The 19,235-nt window shown below is 39.7% G+C and overlaps 1 protein-coding gene across 1 annotated transcript in view; it reads right to left on the reverse strand.

The window, feature by feature from the left end:
* LOC123314398 (5-hydroxytryptamine receptor-like) overlaps positions 1 to 19,029 on the reverse strand; it is a 31,936-nt gene extending 12,907 nt beyond the window's left edge. The window contains exons 1-3 of the mRNA XM_044899680.1: positions 18,851 to 19,029; positions 17,174 to 17,383; positions 8,643 to 8,776 (exon numbers count right to left, since the gene is read on the reverse strand). Coding sequence (XP_044755615.1) covers positions 8,643 to 8,776; positions 17,174 to 17,383; positions 18,851 to 19,004 — 498 coding nt within the window. The 5' untranslated portion in view covers positions 19,005 to 19,029. The remainder of the gene's footprint in view (positions 1 to 8,642; positions 8,777 to 17,173; positions 17,384 to 18,850) is intronic.
* Between the last annotated feature and the right edge of the window lie 206 nt (positions 19,030 to 19,235).

The raw sequence follows: 19,235 nt of genomic DNA on the forward strand, positions 1-19,235 counted from the left end.
ACTCGCGTGCTGCAAGACTCCTGCATTTGAAACTTTGTGGAACCATCTGATGTGCATTATTTGTCTTAGATGACATTGTTGCGTTTGTTCAAGCTGTCTAATATGTCGCCTGTATGGCCTCCAGCTTTCGCTTCCGTAAAGAAGCGATGGGTGGACCACTGCTTAGTAAACAGCTGTCTTGGTCTTCAGATTGAGGTCGTGATTTTGAAACACTCTGACCTTTAGCTTTCAGAATGCCCGTGATGCCGAATTAAAACGGTTGTGTATTTCCGTGTCTAGGTTAGCCCTAGTATTTATGAAGCTTCTCAAGTATTTGAACTGCTCGACTTTTTCCAGAGTTTCATCCTCCAGGTTGATATCTGTTTGAAGGTTTTCTGGCGGACTTACCAGGATTTTAGTTTTGTCAATATTGAGTCTGAGACCTAAAGCTTCGTATATATGTTTATAGGTGTCCGAATCGTACTGACAGTGGGGTGGAACACGAATTGTGGCAAAGGATGCTGTCTCACCTCTCGACTCTGGACGACCTTGATTTTGAATTTATAATTCGTCATTGTCATTAAAAAACGAAAACACAGTTTCATGTCGAGAATCTGTGATTATTTCGGATAGACCATCTCCAGGATATTGTTAATAAGCGCCTAGATTTTCATGAATCGAATAAAAAATTTCCGATCGATTCCGCCGCCACAATTCCGCTAGTCATTCGTGGTATTCATCGGCTTTCCCAGCCATTAAAACGCCTCAAATCTCCCGTGAACCTCCACACTAAGAGCCGGGAATAAACCCGCTTCCTAACCCGGTTATTTTCCACACAATACGTCTCTCCACCTTCGAGGCTCATTCCCTTGAACTACGCTGTTCAATCAACCGTTCCCGACCCAAGGAAACGAATCTTCTGGCCGCTGAGCCTCGGCAAAAATGTTCTTTAATTCAACAAGGAGGGAATAATATGGAATCTGGCCTCGCCCTCCGTCTCTACCGGTCCTCATCAAATTCCATTAGCAGAATGGACTTTCAAAACACATGCCCAGGGCGGTTTGGTAGACCCAGGGGCGTCTCGCGCCCTTCTGCGGGAGAGGGTTTAGCGCTAATCGCGCGGAAGGGTGTTTCACGGTTCGTTATCGGCTCAATCTTCAGATGGAAAATCGGAAAAGATCGCATCTGCGTTCGGAATAAAATTGGGCCAAATCACCGGATTATGAAAATATGGAGGATAAGATTGCGCCTTTACTACGTGTAACTATGTCTGCTCCTAGCGCGGTTTTGTTATTCACAACGTATCGATTGAGCTCCATTATAAATTCCCCGATTCACCTGCAAACACCTCGAAGTTGAATAATGGGAGAAAATCCGGTGGAGAATTCTCTGGCCGACCGCCCAACCAGATCACATAAATTCGAACTATTTATCCTTGCCGTGGAATCTGACGCTATCTTCAAATCTCATTTTCTATGGAGAGCGACGTCTCCAGGAATTTCTTCCAGTTGGAATGTCACCCGAGAGAGATTTTTCCTCTTGAAGAAAATTCCAGTTCATTTCGTGACATAGACAACTCACTTTTCATACGGATTTGAAAACATTATGGCCCCAAACATCATCTTACTATGCTGTGAGAGCTATGAAAGAAACTTCTAGGAGTTTCGACATTCAACCAAGAATTTCTTGATCACTTGATTCCAGATTCACGAGTTGGCGAAAAAGTGGTCATTTCTAGCTTAGTCCGAAAGCCTCTTTGGGCTCACATCAACATCAACAGCTTCTGTCAGAGATTCGTACTAACAGTAGTGGTGGACACTGGCAAGTTAGATAAAAACGGCAGTTCACCTCTGAGTACGTTCTGCCCCCCCGGGTTTTCACACCAGCAGAGAATTTTATTACTCATTCATTCATTGCTGTATCCCTTTACCGAGAATAAATCGTGTCCTCCTGTGACCTCCAGATCCTTCTACACTCCAGGCATGGATAGTCACCAACTATAGAGAGAGCTATAAAAGAAACTTCTAGGAGTTTCGGGATTCAACCAAGATTCACCAGTTGGCGAAAAAGTGATCATTTCCAGCTTGGTCTGAATGCCTCTTTGGGCTCACATCAACATCAACAGCTTCTGTCAGGAAATGCACAACTCTGGATTGAGAAGAATATGGTTCACCATGTCTCAAAGGGCCAGAAGATACTCGTTTACATGGAAATTCTCATCATTGTGGGTTTAAACTTCCTCTCCATTTAACAAGTGGTAAAAGGGATGCAGGGGAGGAGGCTATGGCTTTGTTTTTGGATCGAACAGTCAGGGGGAGTCTTATCATATCTTGAAAGTTGCTGTTGTTATCCCAGAGGAGTCCAGATCGTTCAAGGGAATTACAGTTAAGATGCGTTTAACAGATATGGCCTTATCAGAGCAGGTTATTTTCACTTCGTTTTTCCTTAGGCTCAGAAACACATATAGATATGATGTTTCGAATAATTCCAAGATTATTACACAGGGTTTTACGCATTCTTCGTGCGGTGAAGTGAACGTCTGAACGTCAAAAGGGTTTCAATCAAACCGGAATGAAACAAGCATGCAGCGATTCGCCCATATACCGATTTGGGTTCCAAAAATAGGCTACGAAGCGGAAGAAAACGAGACAGATGTCGAGACCAATCAGTTGCGAAATCAAACGCGCATTTCAATACCGGCAAGCGAAAAGATACCCGTTTTTGTCGTTCGGAACATCTGCGTAATATTCAACAGATGCTGAAACGTAAAAGGTGGACCAGGACATCTCATAAAGTATAAAAGAGCTCAGGATCACACGGTAGGTCTGGTTGGTCGGGTCCAGTTTTCATTACCCTAATAAAAAAGCAACGTCGACGACCAGGAACGGAAATTTCCCTCTATTCGACTAAAAAAAAGCGATGCAAATTGGTGGACTGTCCTTCCCCACGACTAAATGAGACCGAATTCGAAAACCAAAAAAAAATGTCAAAGTAGGGAGTATTTCCACAGGGCAGTTGCACTCCCCGGTAATTATTCATTCGCACGGATGCATCGTAGTTCAAAAGTCCCGTGCGTTATTTGCTGGATGATGCTGGAGTCCATGCGGAAACCATGGGGTTGTCATCAGTGATGCCAAGGCTTCATCAGTAAATTGGGCAGTTAATTGACTTAACAAACTTAACTGCAATCATGATAATCTAAAATATTCAAGTCCAGCAACTTCAATTTCCTCAGATAGCATTTCACAAGAACTATTCTTCTCTCTCTGACTCCAACCGTTTTTGTATAAAAAATTTGCTAAGCATATTCTCTAAGCGTACCACTCTCTTCCAGAATGGATCAATTTGAAATTCTCCACTTCTGCCAGCTCCGAATGCAATACAACGATACCCACCTTCATTCTTGACGCGTCTTCAAGAGAAAAAATCTCCAGATGGGCAATTGGACTTCTAATTGCCATGAAACCGAATCACGCGGCACGAAAATTGCAAGAAGCTCAAACCTCACCATCGCTGGCAAACGCTGGACCGTCGACGTGACTATAATCGCAACGTTTCCTGCATAATCGACGCAAATAAAGAAAAACCGCGAATTTTAACGCCAGAAACCGCTACATGTTTGGGCTGAAGTCATTAGTGGATGGGGCTTCCGCGCCAGATGCTCTCCGGATACTTTTATCTTTTCAGAGGGGATATTCTTCGGCGCTGAGTGCATAGGTATTGGGCTTGGGGTTCGGACTTGGCGGAAAATTGTCAGATGGCGTTTAGAAATCGCCACTCACGGAGCCGCCGACGTGGAAAGCAGTCAATCTCGGTGATAAATGGAAAATTGGACACTTTACGATCGGAGGAAGTTTGAAAGCATCGATTGAAATCTGTTGCGAGTCGAAATGTGGAGCGGTGGTGAAATAAAAGCAACAGCTGAGTCCGGCTTTTTCCCCTGCGCTATTCAGGATGTCGTTCTTTCAGGCGTTCATAAAAAATACAGGGTGTCACGAGTATACTTCAGTACTGTCCTTACCATTGATAAATGCGGACAATTATTTGCCAACATTGGCGAGAAAAACACTTTTACTTTGAATGTAGGTGGAAAACATACCAACATTAAAACAAGAATAGTGTATAATGTGACAGAGAAGCACTATAATGCAGTCTCCAAGGGTTGGGATACATCAAGAATATTCCGAGGAACTTCAGTACCTACAGAGAGACCTATGGTTGTCTAAGAAACTAGCTCATGAGGTAAGGTTTGGCACAGTAAACGAAACTCACGAGACAGTTCGAAAAACGCTTGGGAAATAAAGATTTGGGGTGTGGCTGGCCCAGTTTAGGATTAGGTTAGGTGTGATTCTTCAAAAATAAACATGAACGCACAAAAGATCAAGCCAGTGGGATAAGACCAACTTAGGTTTCGATTGACAGTAGGTTTCCGAATACGATTAATCTATTTCGAGCAATTTCGTGAGCCTATTTTCTTTTCTTTGGATTCAAATCGTCGAAATGGCATATTGCACAAACTGCTGTTCTATAATAAGCACTGCTTGCTCTTCAATTTCCCGTAGAGTGGTCAGTAATGTCGAATAGTAATCTCCGGTTATTGTTCTACCCTTATCCAAAAAATCAATCATGATTACTCCATGGCAATCCCAAAAAAACTGAAGCAAAAACTTATCCAGCAGATTCTTGGACACGAAACTTCTTAGGTCTTGGAGAACCAGAGTGTCGCCATTCCATCGATTTTTGCTTTGTTTCTGGATCGTAGAAATGTACCGAAGTATAATCCATAGTAACTATTCGGTTCAAGAAGTCTACATCGTTTTCAAATTGAGAACAGATCGAACGCGCTGCTTTTACCCTTGCACATTAAACATTTGGGGATCCATTTTGCAGCAATTTTTCTCATGCCCAAATTGACGTGAACTATATGATGAACGCATTCGTATGAAATATGCAGTCTGATAAAATCATGTCATGAACTGCATCGATATTTTCCGGGACTGACACAGAAACTGGCCTTCCCGATCGGTCATCATCTTCAATGGAAAATTAACCTCTTTTGAAGCTTGCAGTCCAATTTTTCACGGTCGCATACGAAGGACATTGATCACCAAGGATATTGAGCATATCTTCGCACATCTGCTTACCTCTTAACCTTTTTAAATAGAGCTACTTAATGATGGCTCGATACTACAATTTTTCGATTTTCACAATTTCGGTGGACATTTTCTTTCTTTCAATTCATTGCCATGGTTTGATTTTTTGACCTCAAAATTGACACTGACACTTCTAATGAGGTATTTTTCGTTGCTATGGTAACGCAATATTTTGTTTATGCATGGAACTAGTCTGGGCTAACTAGATATCAATACATCCTCGTATATTCAGCATTTTTACTTCGGATAAACAACTCAAAACAATACTCAAACTTGGCCTGAGTCACATCGAGCTTGCAATACCGAAAAAACACATCCAAACTTGCGTTTGCTTATAGTTTCCCCAATATCAGATCTCGCCTACGTCGATGTTCAATCGCAACTAATCCTATGAAAACTGACGAACAATTCCGGCCTAATTCCAATTCGGATCTTCCGAACCACCCCTCGTATAGGGAGTTAAGATCCTCTTAGGCAAGGTTAACTCGATTTCGCCGAATGGGAAACTAAATGTATTTTCCGGATAACCTGATTAGAGACAGATCTTTGAAGTCGACATCTTGGCTGCTTCCCGGGAACAATCAAATCCACTATACGCGATACCTATTATGGGGGATAAGGTCGATATTATTGTTTCTGTTCTAATAGGGTGGGAGCATGTGGAAATAGATTATAACGAACGATAATGAATGTCGGGACCAACATGAATCTGTGCCGAATTAATAAGGGGCTTCAAGGTATGATTGCTTATTGGTGGAAAGGGGAGGTTATTTGCTGTTTTGGAAGATTGAATGGGGTCGTGATTTTTCTTGCAAATCACGCTTTGCTTATCAAATTTCTTTATATAAGTCTTATATAATGTCTCAGGCTATTGGTTGTGAAGTTTGAAAGGCCTCGAGAAACAATTTCATAACCTACAATTCCATGAAATAGGGTCCACAATTATTTACTCCCTTTACTGACTTTGCTCCTTTCTCTTTCAAATGGTTCGCTACTGACAAGATGGGGAATCTGCTTTTTACGGCTATTTGCAGTCAAAAAGTGCTCCAAAAACTCCAATATTTGTTAAATATTGTCACTTGAGTTTGGAACAACCATGAGTTCAACAAAGATGTTGTGGTCTATGGAAAACTCAACAGCTTGATGAAAATTGGACAGTTCCATTCACGAAGGACCAATCTATATGTAAAAAAATCAGCATCTGTCCAGACCCATTTATCTAGCTACTGTAGCTCTTCAAAGTTGACCTATTTTTTCGAAATTTGGATAGGATTTAAAAATACTTTTTTTCCAATTCCCGTTCAATTTTTTTTCGACCTATCTCATCTCGAATTCGTTTTGTTGGTTGGTTCGAGGTTGTAGATCACGAATAAGCAATTAGTTTTCTTCTAGGATCAGTATTTCAACAGAAAAACGTGTTTTTGTGGAAAAATTTGGTCAACTTTGAAGAGCTACACCAGCTAGGAAAATTGGACTGGACATATGCTGATTTTTTTACATACAGATTGATCTTTTGCAGATAAAAAGGTCGAACTTTCATTCAGCTATAGCATACAGTTTAGATTTTATGATTTTTTTCCGCGAAGGTCTAAAATTTCGGATTTTCCGTCGACAATAACTTAAATAATAATCCTCATAGAAAAAATCTGTTTGCATTTTCGTAATCTACGACCTCGAATTAGTTGATAGCTCGATTTTGGTGGAAATCAGAGACGATGAATTTTTTGACAAATTTTCCATACATATGTATGGAAAAAATTCGAATTTTATAAAAAAAATTTTTGACTCCGATCTGAACCAAATTTATACTCTTACCTAATTCGAGGGCGTAGATCACTAAAATGCAAACAGATATTTTAAAAAAAAATTAATTTTCGAGTTATGGTCGATAGAAAATTCGAAATTTTGGACCTTCGCGGGAAAATTCATAACTTTCAAACTGTACGCTACAACTTGATGAAAATTGGACCATTCTATTCATGCGAAGGATCAATCTATATGTAAAAAATCAGCATCGGTCCATACCCATTTTTCTACCTACTGTAGCTCTTTAAATTTGACCTATTTTTCCGAAATTTTCCGTTTTTTTGTTAAACTACTGATCATAAAAAGAAACTAATTACATATTCGCGATCTACGACCTTGATTCTATCAAAAAATGAAATCGGGTCGATGTAGGTCAAAAAAAATTAGGATGGGACCTAGAAAAAAACAAATGTTATGTTATCAACCGACTGCCAATTTCTTATCTGTCTTTGACGTGCCAATAGAAACATCCTTTGATCCATCTCCTTTATTTCCAAGCATCAGCCTCAATCACATAAGGAAAGCTGGAGCTAACCAGTCTTCAGTAACATCGATGCATATAAATTAGTGCCGCCCCTACTCGATGTCATCCACATCCATATTTCATCGCTGAACCGTAACACGTAGGATAAATAAGCTTTTCCAGTCACTTCCTTGGAAACTTGCCTAACTCACTAATGTAATATTAAGGATATGGAGCTACACTTGGGCGAGTACCGGGCACAGAAGTTGCAGAAATAATCCAATTTAATAAAGACGTCGAGCAAATTCTACACCTGCAGCCGAAACGGTTAACCAGTCAACCACCAAGCCAGTCATAATTAAATAGATTCGAGTTGACACTTCCAGGAGTTTGTAGGTTCACTCTGCTGGGAATGTGATATCTAGGGGATGATATGGCCATGGGGAAGACACACATATCTTTGTTGAATTCAGTGAATCTGATCGCAGAATATGAAGCAGTTTTCATGATATCAACTATGTATTGTAAGGATCCTTAAACATACCTCAATGAGATTTTAACTCGTGTTCTCTTTCATATAGAAAAACAACCAGAATATCATCTGAATTGATTTCATTATAAGAAATGATTAAAATAAGAAGCAATAGATTATGAAGGTTCTCAAAGACCTAAAAAGTTTCGTGTCCAAAAATCTGTTGGAAAAGTTCTTGCTCCAGTTTTTTGGTATTGCCATGGAGTAATCATGATTGATTTTTTGGATGAGGATAAAACAATAACCGGAGATTACTATTCGAAATTACTGACCACTCTACGGGAAAATATTCAAGAGAAAAGACGTGGAAAGCTATCCAAAGGTGTTTCGTTTCTGCAAGACAACGCAAGACAACACAAATCTCATGTTGCCATGCAAACAATTCGTGATTTGGGGTTTGAATTACTAGAACACCCCCTTATTCATCAGATTTGGCTCCATCCGACTATAATCTCTTTCCTCAACTGAAAAAAAGTTGAAAAGGTCGTAAATTTTCTTCCAACGAGGAGATAATGAAAGCTGTGGAGGTCTGGTTTGCAGAGCAAGAAGAAAAATATGTTGAGAAATAAAATATTTTGGAAATTTTGTTTGGTTCTATAGTAGGCTAAGAATTTTTCAATATATCGATCGGGTACTCTTTATATTTGTAGTTTTTGAGGCAATGACTGTAATTCTGTTCAGTCTTCGACAAATATTATTCTCCACTTACCACATAAACAGCTCCTAAGGGCATTACCAGACAGGCTACCATCAGATCGGCCACAGCTAGAGACACGACAAGATAGTTTGCCACATTTTGTAGGTACTTCTCTAGGAGGATGGCCGCAATGACAAATACATTTCCTGCAAGAAAAAAGCAAGGTGAAAACACATTTTTATGAAGGTAATAATGAGAAATTACATAAACATTCTGAAGACCACACATGTTCACATAACAATTGCTGTAAAAAGTTCATTAATAGTGGGAGCTCTATTTTCTTTTGTCACATAGAATGGAATAGAATAAAATCCAATATCAGAACCGATGAAAGAAAGCTGATACCATTTTGGTATGAACCAATACACGGACAATATTCAACAAGTCTTTGGGGATATCCTGAGGGTGCGTCCTCCTGCGAAGGTAGGGTCTTCCCGGTCGGTATCCGAGGACTTATCAACTTCATTAAGACGGTCATTAGACGGAATGTATCACCGAACCCTCCGCCAGTCCAGGGTGCTTGGAAAACAATTATCCAACTTAAATAGGTCTAACCTAGGTCGTATATCAGGTCGGTATCAGCGTTTCGGAGGATTCAGTACATTTGGGGTCGCAGGATTCATTACACGGAGTAATTGGGGACGATTCTGATTCCTGTTTATAATGATTCATGTTGAATGGGGATACATCTGATAGCATGGGTGAAAGAAAGAAGGAAAAATTTCCACAGAAGAAAATTGTAGAGCACTATGTAGTAGGCATCACCAGAAGCATTGATTTCTGCTCAATCTTCTGCTCTGCATCTCTTTCAGGATGAATTTTCCGAACAATCTTATAGCAGGAAGTTATACTTAAAGGTATGAAATTTCAAAAACTAACTTTGGGTTTTTTCTGTTGTAAAAACTACTCTTCTTCATAACAGATACAAGCAGTAACTCAATATACTTAGAAAATGTTCTTGATCTTTGATGATCTGTGTACTATCGAAAGAGTCTTACCAGAAGAGAATGCAAATGACCAAAAGACTAGGAAAGTTTCAGGAAAAGGTCAACTTCACAGCTGTCTGTCTTAGCTTTTTGAATCCATAACTTGAATGGATGCTGGGATCAGCTCATTTTAATGTCCAGAAAAGCTTACATTTGGTATCACGGAAATTGGAAAAATTTGGTCAACTTTGAAGAGCTATAACAGCTAGAAAAACACTGGACTGGACATATGCTAATTTTTTGCATATAAATTGATTCTTTGCAAATAAAAAGGCCCAACCTTTATTCAGCTATAGCATATAGTTTAGATTTTATGATTCTTTCCGCGAAGGTTTGAAATTTCGCATTTTCCTTCGACCATAATTTAAAAAATAATCCTCATAGAAAAAATCTGTTTGCATATTCGTAATCTACGACCTCGATTTAGTAAATTGTTCGATTTTGGTGAAAATCGGAGACGATGAATTTTTTGACAAATTTTCCATACATATGTATGGAAAAAATTCGATTTTTCGAAAAATATTTTTTGACTTCGATTAAGATCAAATTGATACTCTTACCTAATTTGAGGGCGTAGATGACGAAAATGCAAACAGATATTTTAAAAAAAAATTACTTTTCAAGTTATGGTCGATGGAAAATTCAAAATTTCGAACCTTCGCGGGAAAAATCATAACTTTCAAAATGCACGCTACAGCTTGATGAAAGTTGGACCATTCTATTCACGAAGGATCAATCTATATGTAAAAAAATCAGCATATGTCCAGACCCATTTTTATAGCTACTGGAGCTCTTCAAGTTGCTATCGAGAGAGTCTTACCAGAAGAGAATGCAAATGTCCAAAAGACTAGGAAACTGTCAGGAAAAGGTCCAATTCACAGCTGTCTGTCTTAGCTTTTTGAATCCATAACTTGCATGGATGCTGAGATCAGCTCATTTTAATGTCGGGAAAAGCTTGCATTTGCAAGGACAAAGAAATATCTTTATTTGGCCAAGTCTCGAAGAAACCCCTGTTTTCTTCGTGAAGTTTAATAATGATTTTTCAACCCTGCTCCCAACAAACCTTGGTTTAGCCTCTCGATTTTAGTGTTACCTTCTTCCTGTAGCTTTGGTGGTTCTTTTATTTGATGATATTTTAATAATAAGTAACTTTTATAGGTGCTGGTAGGTCATACACATGGATCAATAAGACTAAAGAGGCTGATCCTCTCCCAAGAAGAAGATCTTAATATTCCCTAGCATACAGTCGATACATATAATTTATAGATGGGTTGAAATATCACTGTTGATCCTGGCAGCACTTGATGATACAATTTCGGACTCTGGATGATCTCTTGGAGTTCGGTTTTATGCGAAACATTCATGGAGCTCATTCGAACAGCCCCAGCTAATGACCCTTGAGGGACACCCTGTTACTGCCATCCATCTATAGCGAACGGCTTCCGTTTCGAAGCCAATAATGGAGAATTCGTTGCTATATTGCATTACCCAGCGCAGAATGCTATTCCGGACCGGAAAATCCAGTTTAACATAACGGCATAACGCGGTGAAATTTTATCCAGTTGGGAAATTTTGTTTCTCTCTTTACACAAACAGGCGTCTGGCGTTATGGTCGTGGATGTTAAATTGAATTGAAGTCGAACATCACGCCTCGTATATTCTTTCGCCACACGGATTTACATAACAGACGGGGAGGTTTGAAATTCTACGATGATCAAAGTACAGCGAGATGCAGATCGACTCTCAGCTTGAAAATTTTTCCGAGTTAATACTTGTTCACCGATTTCATCTTTTATTATTCACTTCTTCCCAAGATACACCTAGACGATACAAATTTCGAAATCGAAAAGTTTCAATACAAACAATATCCTATCGACACCCAGTGATTTTTCGCGACAATGCTCTCGTCGATCGTCCTCAAACTTTTTTTTCTCTAAGAACGCCGTCGAATAACAGAATTAATTCTGGCGTTGTTCGGGGTTTCACAATCACTCCGCTGCCTCTCAAGAAATCCATTGAAACTTCTCGAGGTCCCCGACAAAGACGAAATTTGAAAGAAGTTTTCGGCAGGCATGTCAGCCCAGGAGTTTCGGACTCTCTTAAAAGTTGTTGATTATTTTTTCGTGTTGTCAGGGGCAAGGAAAGGCGAGGGTTGCGATATTCAATGGAAAAGGAATTCCGGTTATTCGAACACTAGGAGGAAGGGGTGAAAAAATTACCGAGGAGAACCCTTAACATACCTTGAAGTCGAAGTTAGAGAGCTGAGAATATGAGGATAAACCAGCCCGTCACAGCTGTATTTTTGGAATATTTTTTTTCATGGCGGGAAAGCTTTAGTTCTGAACAAAATACCCCAGTCAAATCTTCACTTCAACCCTTGAAACATCAACAAGAAGATAATGTAGGTAGGTAACGATTCAACCTCAAGATTAATCTCGAAATTGCTCGCTGATTTTATAACTCCCAAAGCTTTCCAATCTCATTTGTAGAAATTGCTGCATCACACATGCTTTCGACTATTCAATTCAATTCCGTACTGAAAATTTTATTATAATTCCTCTGGAAAGGCAGTGCAATCTTCGCTAGTCGAAAGATATCAAATCTCCTTTTTATTCCCAACCACTCTGTCAGTTTTGCATAGTGAGCTGGAGTAAGAGGAAATGCTCCCATTTGAAAATCCAAATGAGACGACCAGTTTAATCAGGAGAGATCAGTATCGTTTCGGGTCCACGATAAAATGTGTAGGGAAATGATGCTGAGAAGGTATAATGTGAATATACACAGAATAAGGCCAAGAGTTTAGTACGTATAAACTTTAATGCAGATGGAAGGGGTTATAAGCGTTATCACCTAATTTTTCTCGCTGAAACCCCAGTTATGATTATGTTTGCCCACTGCAGAGTACCTGGAGAATATCGCAAAGCTTTACGATCCACCAGCAATCGTCGAATTGCCACCATTTCAACATCTGAAATCCGATCTCGTGTTTTCTGTCATAATACATTATGAAAACATGGCAGCAGTTTCGCGTAAACAAGAAAACCTAATAATGAGCCCATTTGTGCGATAAAAAACCTGCAATAAAGTTCCAGCAACGACTGTCCGTGAATAGTAATGCCCAGGGATGGGTAGTTTGTCCTGGAAAACGCGTTATTTCCTCATCGTTCCGAACCGAATGTGAAAAAGAAATATAAGACCAGGTTCCAGGGTTGCGACTCGAGGAATATTGCTTCTGCCTGGAATTTACCTTTCTGGATATCAGAATTCTACAAATTTTCCTATGGAAACTATACATCTGAACCTTGTTTTTTGAAATGAAGTCCATAATAAGCACAGTTTTCACGTGAAGAATGCTCTATTTTTCACTGCAAATAAAACATTTCTTGTTTGTGGTAAAATGATCAATATTTGTCGAAAAAAATTAGCAGCCAGACCACATAACCCACTGCCTCAAACTCAGCAATTAATTCATACATTCGTTATCGTAGTACTGCCACAAAACCCACACAAAATTTGTCATTCAAACTCGAAGTGGGAGTTTATTACCCCAAGCAAATGAAGGTAAAACGATATATCACGCTGAATTAAGGAATTTTACACCTCCAAGCGAGATTTATTACAAACAGTTGGCATTGTATTGCTTTCACAGAATTTTTTCTTCCAGTTATTCTAGGATGAATTTAAGTAGTTTTAAGCTGTTCCTGTTGAAACGAGAGTGTTTTAATTCTGTATCAGGGTCAAATATGTAGAACCTAATGCAATTAGGTAGAATTTATTCGTGAAATCACTTTTTCTCTACAGTACGTCGTTGAAGCCTTCAACTTCCAATGAAAACTCTAGAGAATTGAAATTTGAGTTTGGCTGAGCTTATTAATGGACTCTGAAATTTCTCGACAGCTTTACAAGTGGGCGCATGCTTTAAAAACCATTACATCAAGTATTATTGTGACAATACCTACATTTTCTATCGTCCTGCAATTCAAATTCCCATCACATATTAAAAATAACGAGCCAAAAATGGCGGATGTATTTCTGATCGTTCAGATTTTCGATAACGAAATGTCCATCCGTCATCCCCCTTTTTCTATTAGGGGAAATACGTCGAAATTTGCTTATCGTTATTGAACAGCGAATATACGTCAAACAAATCGAATAAATTGAACAGTAATGGCCCAAACTTGATGGCAACGTATAACTGGATTAACGAAAGCAGAATCAAATAATTTTGACTACAGAGGGTTTGAAATTTCTGGTTTCATACACATAAATTCGAATCAAGTTAAGATAACTAAGTTTCAGTTCTACCCAATCAATTCCATCTATTATTAGCAGAGTGATTAATTATAAGAGCAGGGGGAAGGCTGCTGCCATGCTGAAATCTCCGGAGTAAATTCTGCAAGAATAACTGAAAAAGTCCAACTCAGGGACAATGAGCGTTCTCCCTACGATCAAAATCGTATTCCAGCAGGAACCGATACACCATTGTGACAGTTGAAACAATCTCCCACTCTTCGGACCCCCTTCCACTGCAAGATTCATCACAGTAACTGGTCTCAGCTTGTTTGCCGTACTTTAAATCACGTCGCAACAGGTTCGTTCGGCAGGGACGCTCATGAATATTTCAGAAAAGCATTACACGCGAGGTTCGGACCAATTACAATCAATACGTTATTTCAATGCGGGATTGCTGTCTGGCAGAATTTACATTTCGTGGTTCGGTCGTATCAGCAGATACGATGTCGTTGCATTGTTGCATTAGCCAGAAACCTCTATGGGGTGGCAGGTTTGCGAGGGCGTACGTTCAGCAGGAAACAGATGAATTATTCGGGGGTGCTTTGGGGGAGAGATCGGTGAGATGGATGTGCTAGGCGGGGACGATTGGTTTCGAAATTCGCTTTCTCGAACGCCGTGAATCCAAATTATATACAGGGAGCTACAGAGCAGATTGGGGACTTTCAAATGGCTATGAAAAAAATGGTGAAAGTTGGAGACAAACCGTTTTATGTATTCGAATCAGTAAGAGATATAGTTTTTGTACTCAAATTTTGGAAATCATAACTGTAAGATGGCGGCCGTCAGGAGCGATGTACTGATGTAGTTGATTTTGAAAGTTTTCCAACGCTTTTTGACATATGGCGGGAGGTATGACCTGGATTCCTTCGGTTATTGGGTACTTGTGGTGTGTCAGGGTGTTTGGACGATGTTTGAACACCCTATTTTTTTCAGTCGAGTTGTGTGGGCTGTAGCCCCATCCTTTTGGAACCAGATGTCACCCAGATGTTTCAATTCAGGCTGTAGAACCTTCCTCACCCTGTATACTCGATGCGACTGAAGTTTTCTGATTTATAGTCAGCAATACTCAAACTTTGTTCATCGAAAATGAGCAAGGACTCTGACCCCTTTTGAATGGCATATTTGCTGCTCTTTCTAAGAACTAAAGCATTCCATTAGAGTCCTGAGATGAAAAATTGATAATTCAAGAATGAAAAATAACATATTTATTATCGAAAATCTCCAAAGATCTTGAAGTTTTACTTTTTAATGAGGGTTTTCGAACACAAAGTGGTGGAAGTATAAAAGAAGATTATGCAAAAAACACACAAAATAGATTGCTTCCCCAAATTCTTTCTTGACAGAAAATCTGGCTCAAAAAAGACAACTCAAATGGTGAGAGAAACACTGATCCTAAAAACACCAAGAAGGTGCCACGAAATCTAAATTCATGATGATAAAACACACCAATACCTCATCAGTATGGATTCGTTTGGGGCGTATAACAAAAAAAAAGAAAATTCGAATGATTGATACCACATACCTTTCTCCAACAATAATCTTCAACATCCCATACATCTCCTGAAAAATTTCAATAACAGGGACCTGGCTGAAATCGACCATAATTTATCGTCGGAAAGTAAAATCCCTTATGTTCTTGTAGCTTCCAGCCATTCCTCAGAATCACTTTCAAAAGATACGTTGTGGGATATTGATGTGACACGAGCCTGCCTTAACGAATGTCTGTTGCAGAGGCCACCTGCCTCCATTCATCATGCTGCATGCTCTGTACCTCGAATTTTATCGAACAACGAAGCATCGAGCTTCGACTCAAGAAAAATTACGCGGAAAATGTTATCTGTGTTGTCAATCCACCATGAGATTGATGGAGAACCTACATGTTTCGGATTATCGAAGTTCTTGTTATTCTCAATTTTATCCCTAGCTTTTCACAGCTATTCTTTTGTAATATAACACCAAGAAGTAATGAGATTGAGTAGGTACTCCGATATAATCTGAACTTTTTGTGTCTGAATAATGTGTTAGTTGCCATTAAGTGTGAAGAACAGCTTCCCTCATAGAGACAGGCAAATCTTTGCAGAAGAATTGGTTTTTCCACCCACTGCAGGAATGAAACAGTACAGGGTATGAGTCTAGACATGTTCACACCCTCAAAGCTGTCTACCTTACCATAGAAGCTATGAGAATTTGGACAGGATGTTCTGGTGGTACCATTTTTATTAAAACGTCGAAATCTCCCAACATATACTCATTTTCCGGTTTCACAAGGTTAAAATACAACAAACACCCCAAATTCCAACTCAAGAACAGAACGATCTATTGTCCTGGTCACTATATCCCTCGCTCTCCGAAGAACTATAACGTAGCCTCCTTGATACTCCAGGACTCGGAGAATGCATGGCTGAGTACCTCTTCCTCAGGATGTGGAGCAGTTCACTGGGGACCGTCTTCTTTTCAGGCAACGACCTGGTACCGACAGGCTTCAGCATCACCTTCTCCAAATCCCAAAACGTATAACCATCCCCGGCTTCTGACAGGTCTTCCTCTAGATCCGGTGGTAGGGGAGGTGGTTGAGGAACTAAGAAAGCCTTATCGTGATCAGATTCATCGCCTAAATCATCCATCATCTCGCACATCTTTCGACAACGGCGACAGCAGTATTCCTTTACGTTGTTTGGCTTGGAGGCGATAGGTTTCTGCTGGAGATTGACGCGGTTGGTTTCGATGAAGTGCTCGTTGATCACCACCCTGTATGCTGGAAAGAGCCCCTTGGGAAGACGCATCAGTATCTTGATCATGAAGCTTCTCTTGGTGAAATCCCTCAGGAAGTCCAACAGGAACATAGTGAGACTTTCGATGGGTGGCATTCTGTGTCAGAGCAATGTCTAGATTCATCGATAGTGATGGATTGACGTTGAGCATAGAGAAGCTATTCTATGATCAAAAGGCTTACAATACTGCAGCCTGTTCTTTATGTTCTCCACCATACAGATATCTAAATGTTTGTAATTATGCTGTTGATGAAAAGGTATTCAATTTACGAGACCTTTCTTCAGCTGTTCGTATCTTCCAAAGCGTTTTCTGAGAATTTCAACTACTACTTCAAAATCATCTGTGTAGTTTTCATGATTTACTGAAAGTTGACAAAATTATTGACTACACAGCAAATATATGATGTATGTAACGAGGAGGTGAAGTCCTCATGGACCACTATACCCCTGAATTCCCTCCCCCATTCCCTCTAAGAAAAAAAACTCCACTTACCGATGATGGTAACCAGGATCATAAGACCGAGGAACAGTGAAAGGAATCCGAGCAAAATGATGTCAGCCAGAGGTTCGTCGACGTAAAAGTCAAGCGAAGATTTATTGGTGAGATTCCCCACAGTTCCATTATCCGACACCAGGCAGGGCTGCGAGCAGTTGTTGAACCCTTCGGGGGTTGAGTTGTCGGGGGTGAGGAACCGGTATAGAACTGCAAAAAAAATGAACGATCATATTAGAATTTTGCCTACGTCTCGGCGAGAAGACATTCGGTTTGTCCGTAGGGGTAAACGGCGGATGCAAGTTCTTTTATTTCGTATGGAATGAGTTCAGCGGTAAAGTTTTATTCGTTTATGGGGTAAGGATTGCGTTAGGGCTCCGAGGGATAAGGAGCGTAATCAGGATTTACGGTGGGCTGTAGGCATACCGAATAATGTGATTCCGTGTTTCACCTGTAAATTTTCATCAAGAATTACTGTCAAGAAGGTACTGGGAATGCATCGTTTGAAAAGTTGGCTTAGAGGGATTTTCGCTGAGTTCGCAGGACTGTTCTCTGAAGTCACGTGTTGTTTGAGATCTGGTCAGGTAACAACGTCTTCATCTGAATTCAACTTTCAACAATGTGATACATATTCTGAAAGAGCAACTCTTCTAGTTATAAATCTGAGAAGTTCATCCATTTCGGCTCAACCGTTCGGTCTTGTGGACTTTTTAACTGAACCAAACTTTTTGGGAATTTTTCGAAGGTTAACTTGATACGCGTTCCTTCCAGAAAAATCATCATAGGTCTGATTGTGATACATATTCTGAGAGAGCAACTCTCTAAGTTATAAATCTGAGAATTTCATCCATTTCGGCACAACCGTTCGGTCTTGTGGACTTTTTAACTGAACCAAACTTTTTTGGGAATTTTTCGAAGGTTAACTTGATACGCGTTCCTCCCAGAAAAATCATCATAGGTCTGATTGTGATACATATTCTGAGAGAGCAACTTTTCTTGTATTAAATTCCATACAAATGCGTTGAAAATAGAGCATTAATGTCATTTTGGAGCTATGAACGTATTCACAGATGAAGAGGCTGCTGACTAACATTAATGCTTCCTTTTTTATTCTAATTCACCTCTCGTAGAAACCAGAGTATTGCAGTTCCTTGCTGAATTTTTTCTTCGATATAAGATCACGTGTAAGACGAAATGAATCATTGTTTTCAATTATGTTTCCCGCAGAAGAACACTATGCCCCTATTCATATTCCCCATTCTGTTTCGATAATGATGATATATAAATCCCTGGGAACACTCTTCCCGAACGGGAAATAATACTTTGTCGTGACTCACGTAAACATGTTTTTTATGGAAAAAGCACCAGAGGCGGGTTCCCTCTAACTCCCATATTAGCATTTTGCGAGCTTTCCCTTTGTGCGAACAAAGAGACCAGAATGTAACAACTACAGAATCCTGAGTGAAGCGTGTTATATTTTATACACCTCTGACCCATACCCTCAACCAAATACCCCTTTTGTTTTCGGCACGCATGTTGACTTTATACGCCGAGATGAACTACGATGTGTTTTTATATTGCCTTACCCACTCTGACGAAAATAGGGATGATGGGGTTGGTAACAATAGATGCGAATTTGTTTTAAAAGACGAGAGTGGATTGAATTTAGAATCTTACCTGGATTGGTGTCCAGGATTTCAGCTGAAGTTGCTAGAATAAAGGTGGACAGTATGCTGGTGAGGAAAATAGCACTGTAGATTATATTCGCTTTCCATCTTGTCCTGTTTGGACCATGATGCGATACGAAATTGCTACCAGGAGGAATGTCCATCACAGCCCTAGTTAGATCGTGGATATTACCTGAAAAAAATTGAATTAAATCATTATTCATTGGTTCAAATACATTCTACTTTCGTAGAATAGGCGTTGGAGAACTACATCCTATTTGTGGTATTATAAAAACACGCATCTCATCAAAATAATATCAGGAAAGGAATATTCTCTCCAACGAAATATCTTTCCAAGTCTTTCTTGCTTCTCTTATGCTCGTGAGCATATTCAC

The sequence above is a fragment of the Coccinella septempunctata genome, chromosome 5 (genome assembly GCF_907165205.1).
Source record: "Coccinella septempunctata chromosome 5, icCocSept1.1, whole genome shotgun sequence".
Classification (NCBI taxonomy): Eukaryota; Metazoa; Arthropoda; class Insecta; order Coleoptera; family Coccinellidae; genus Coccinella; species Coccinella septempunctata.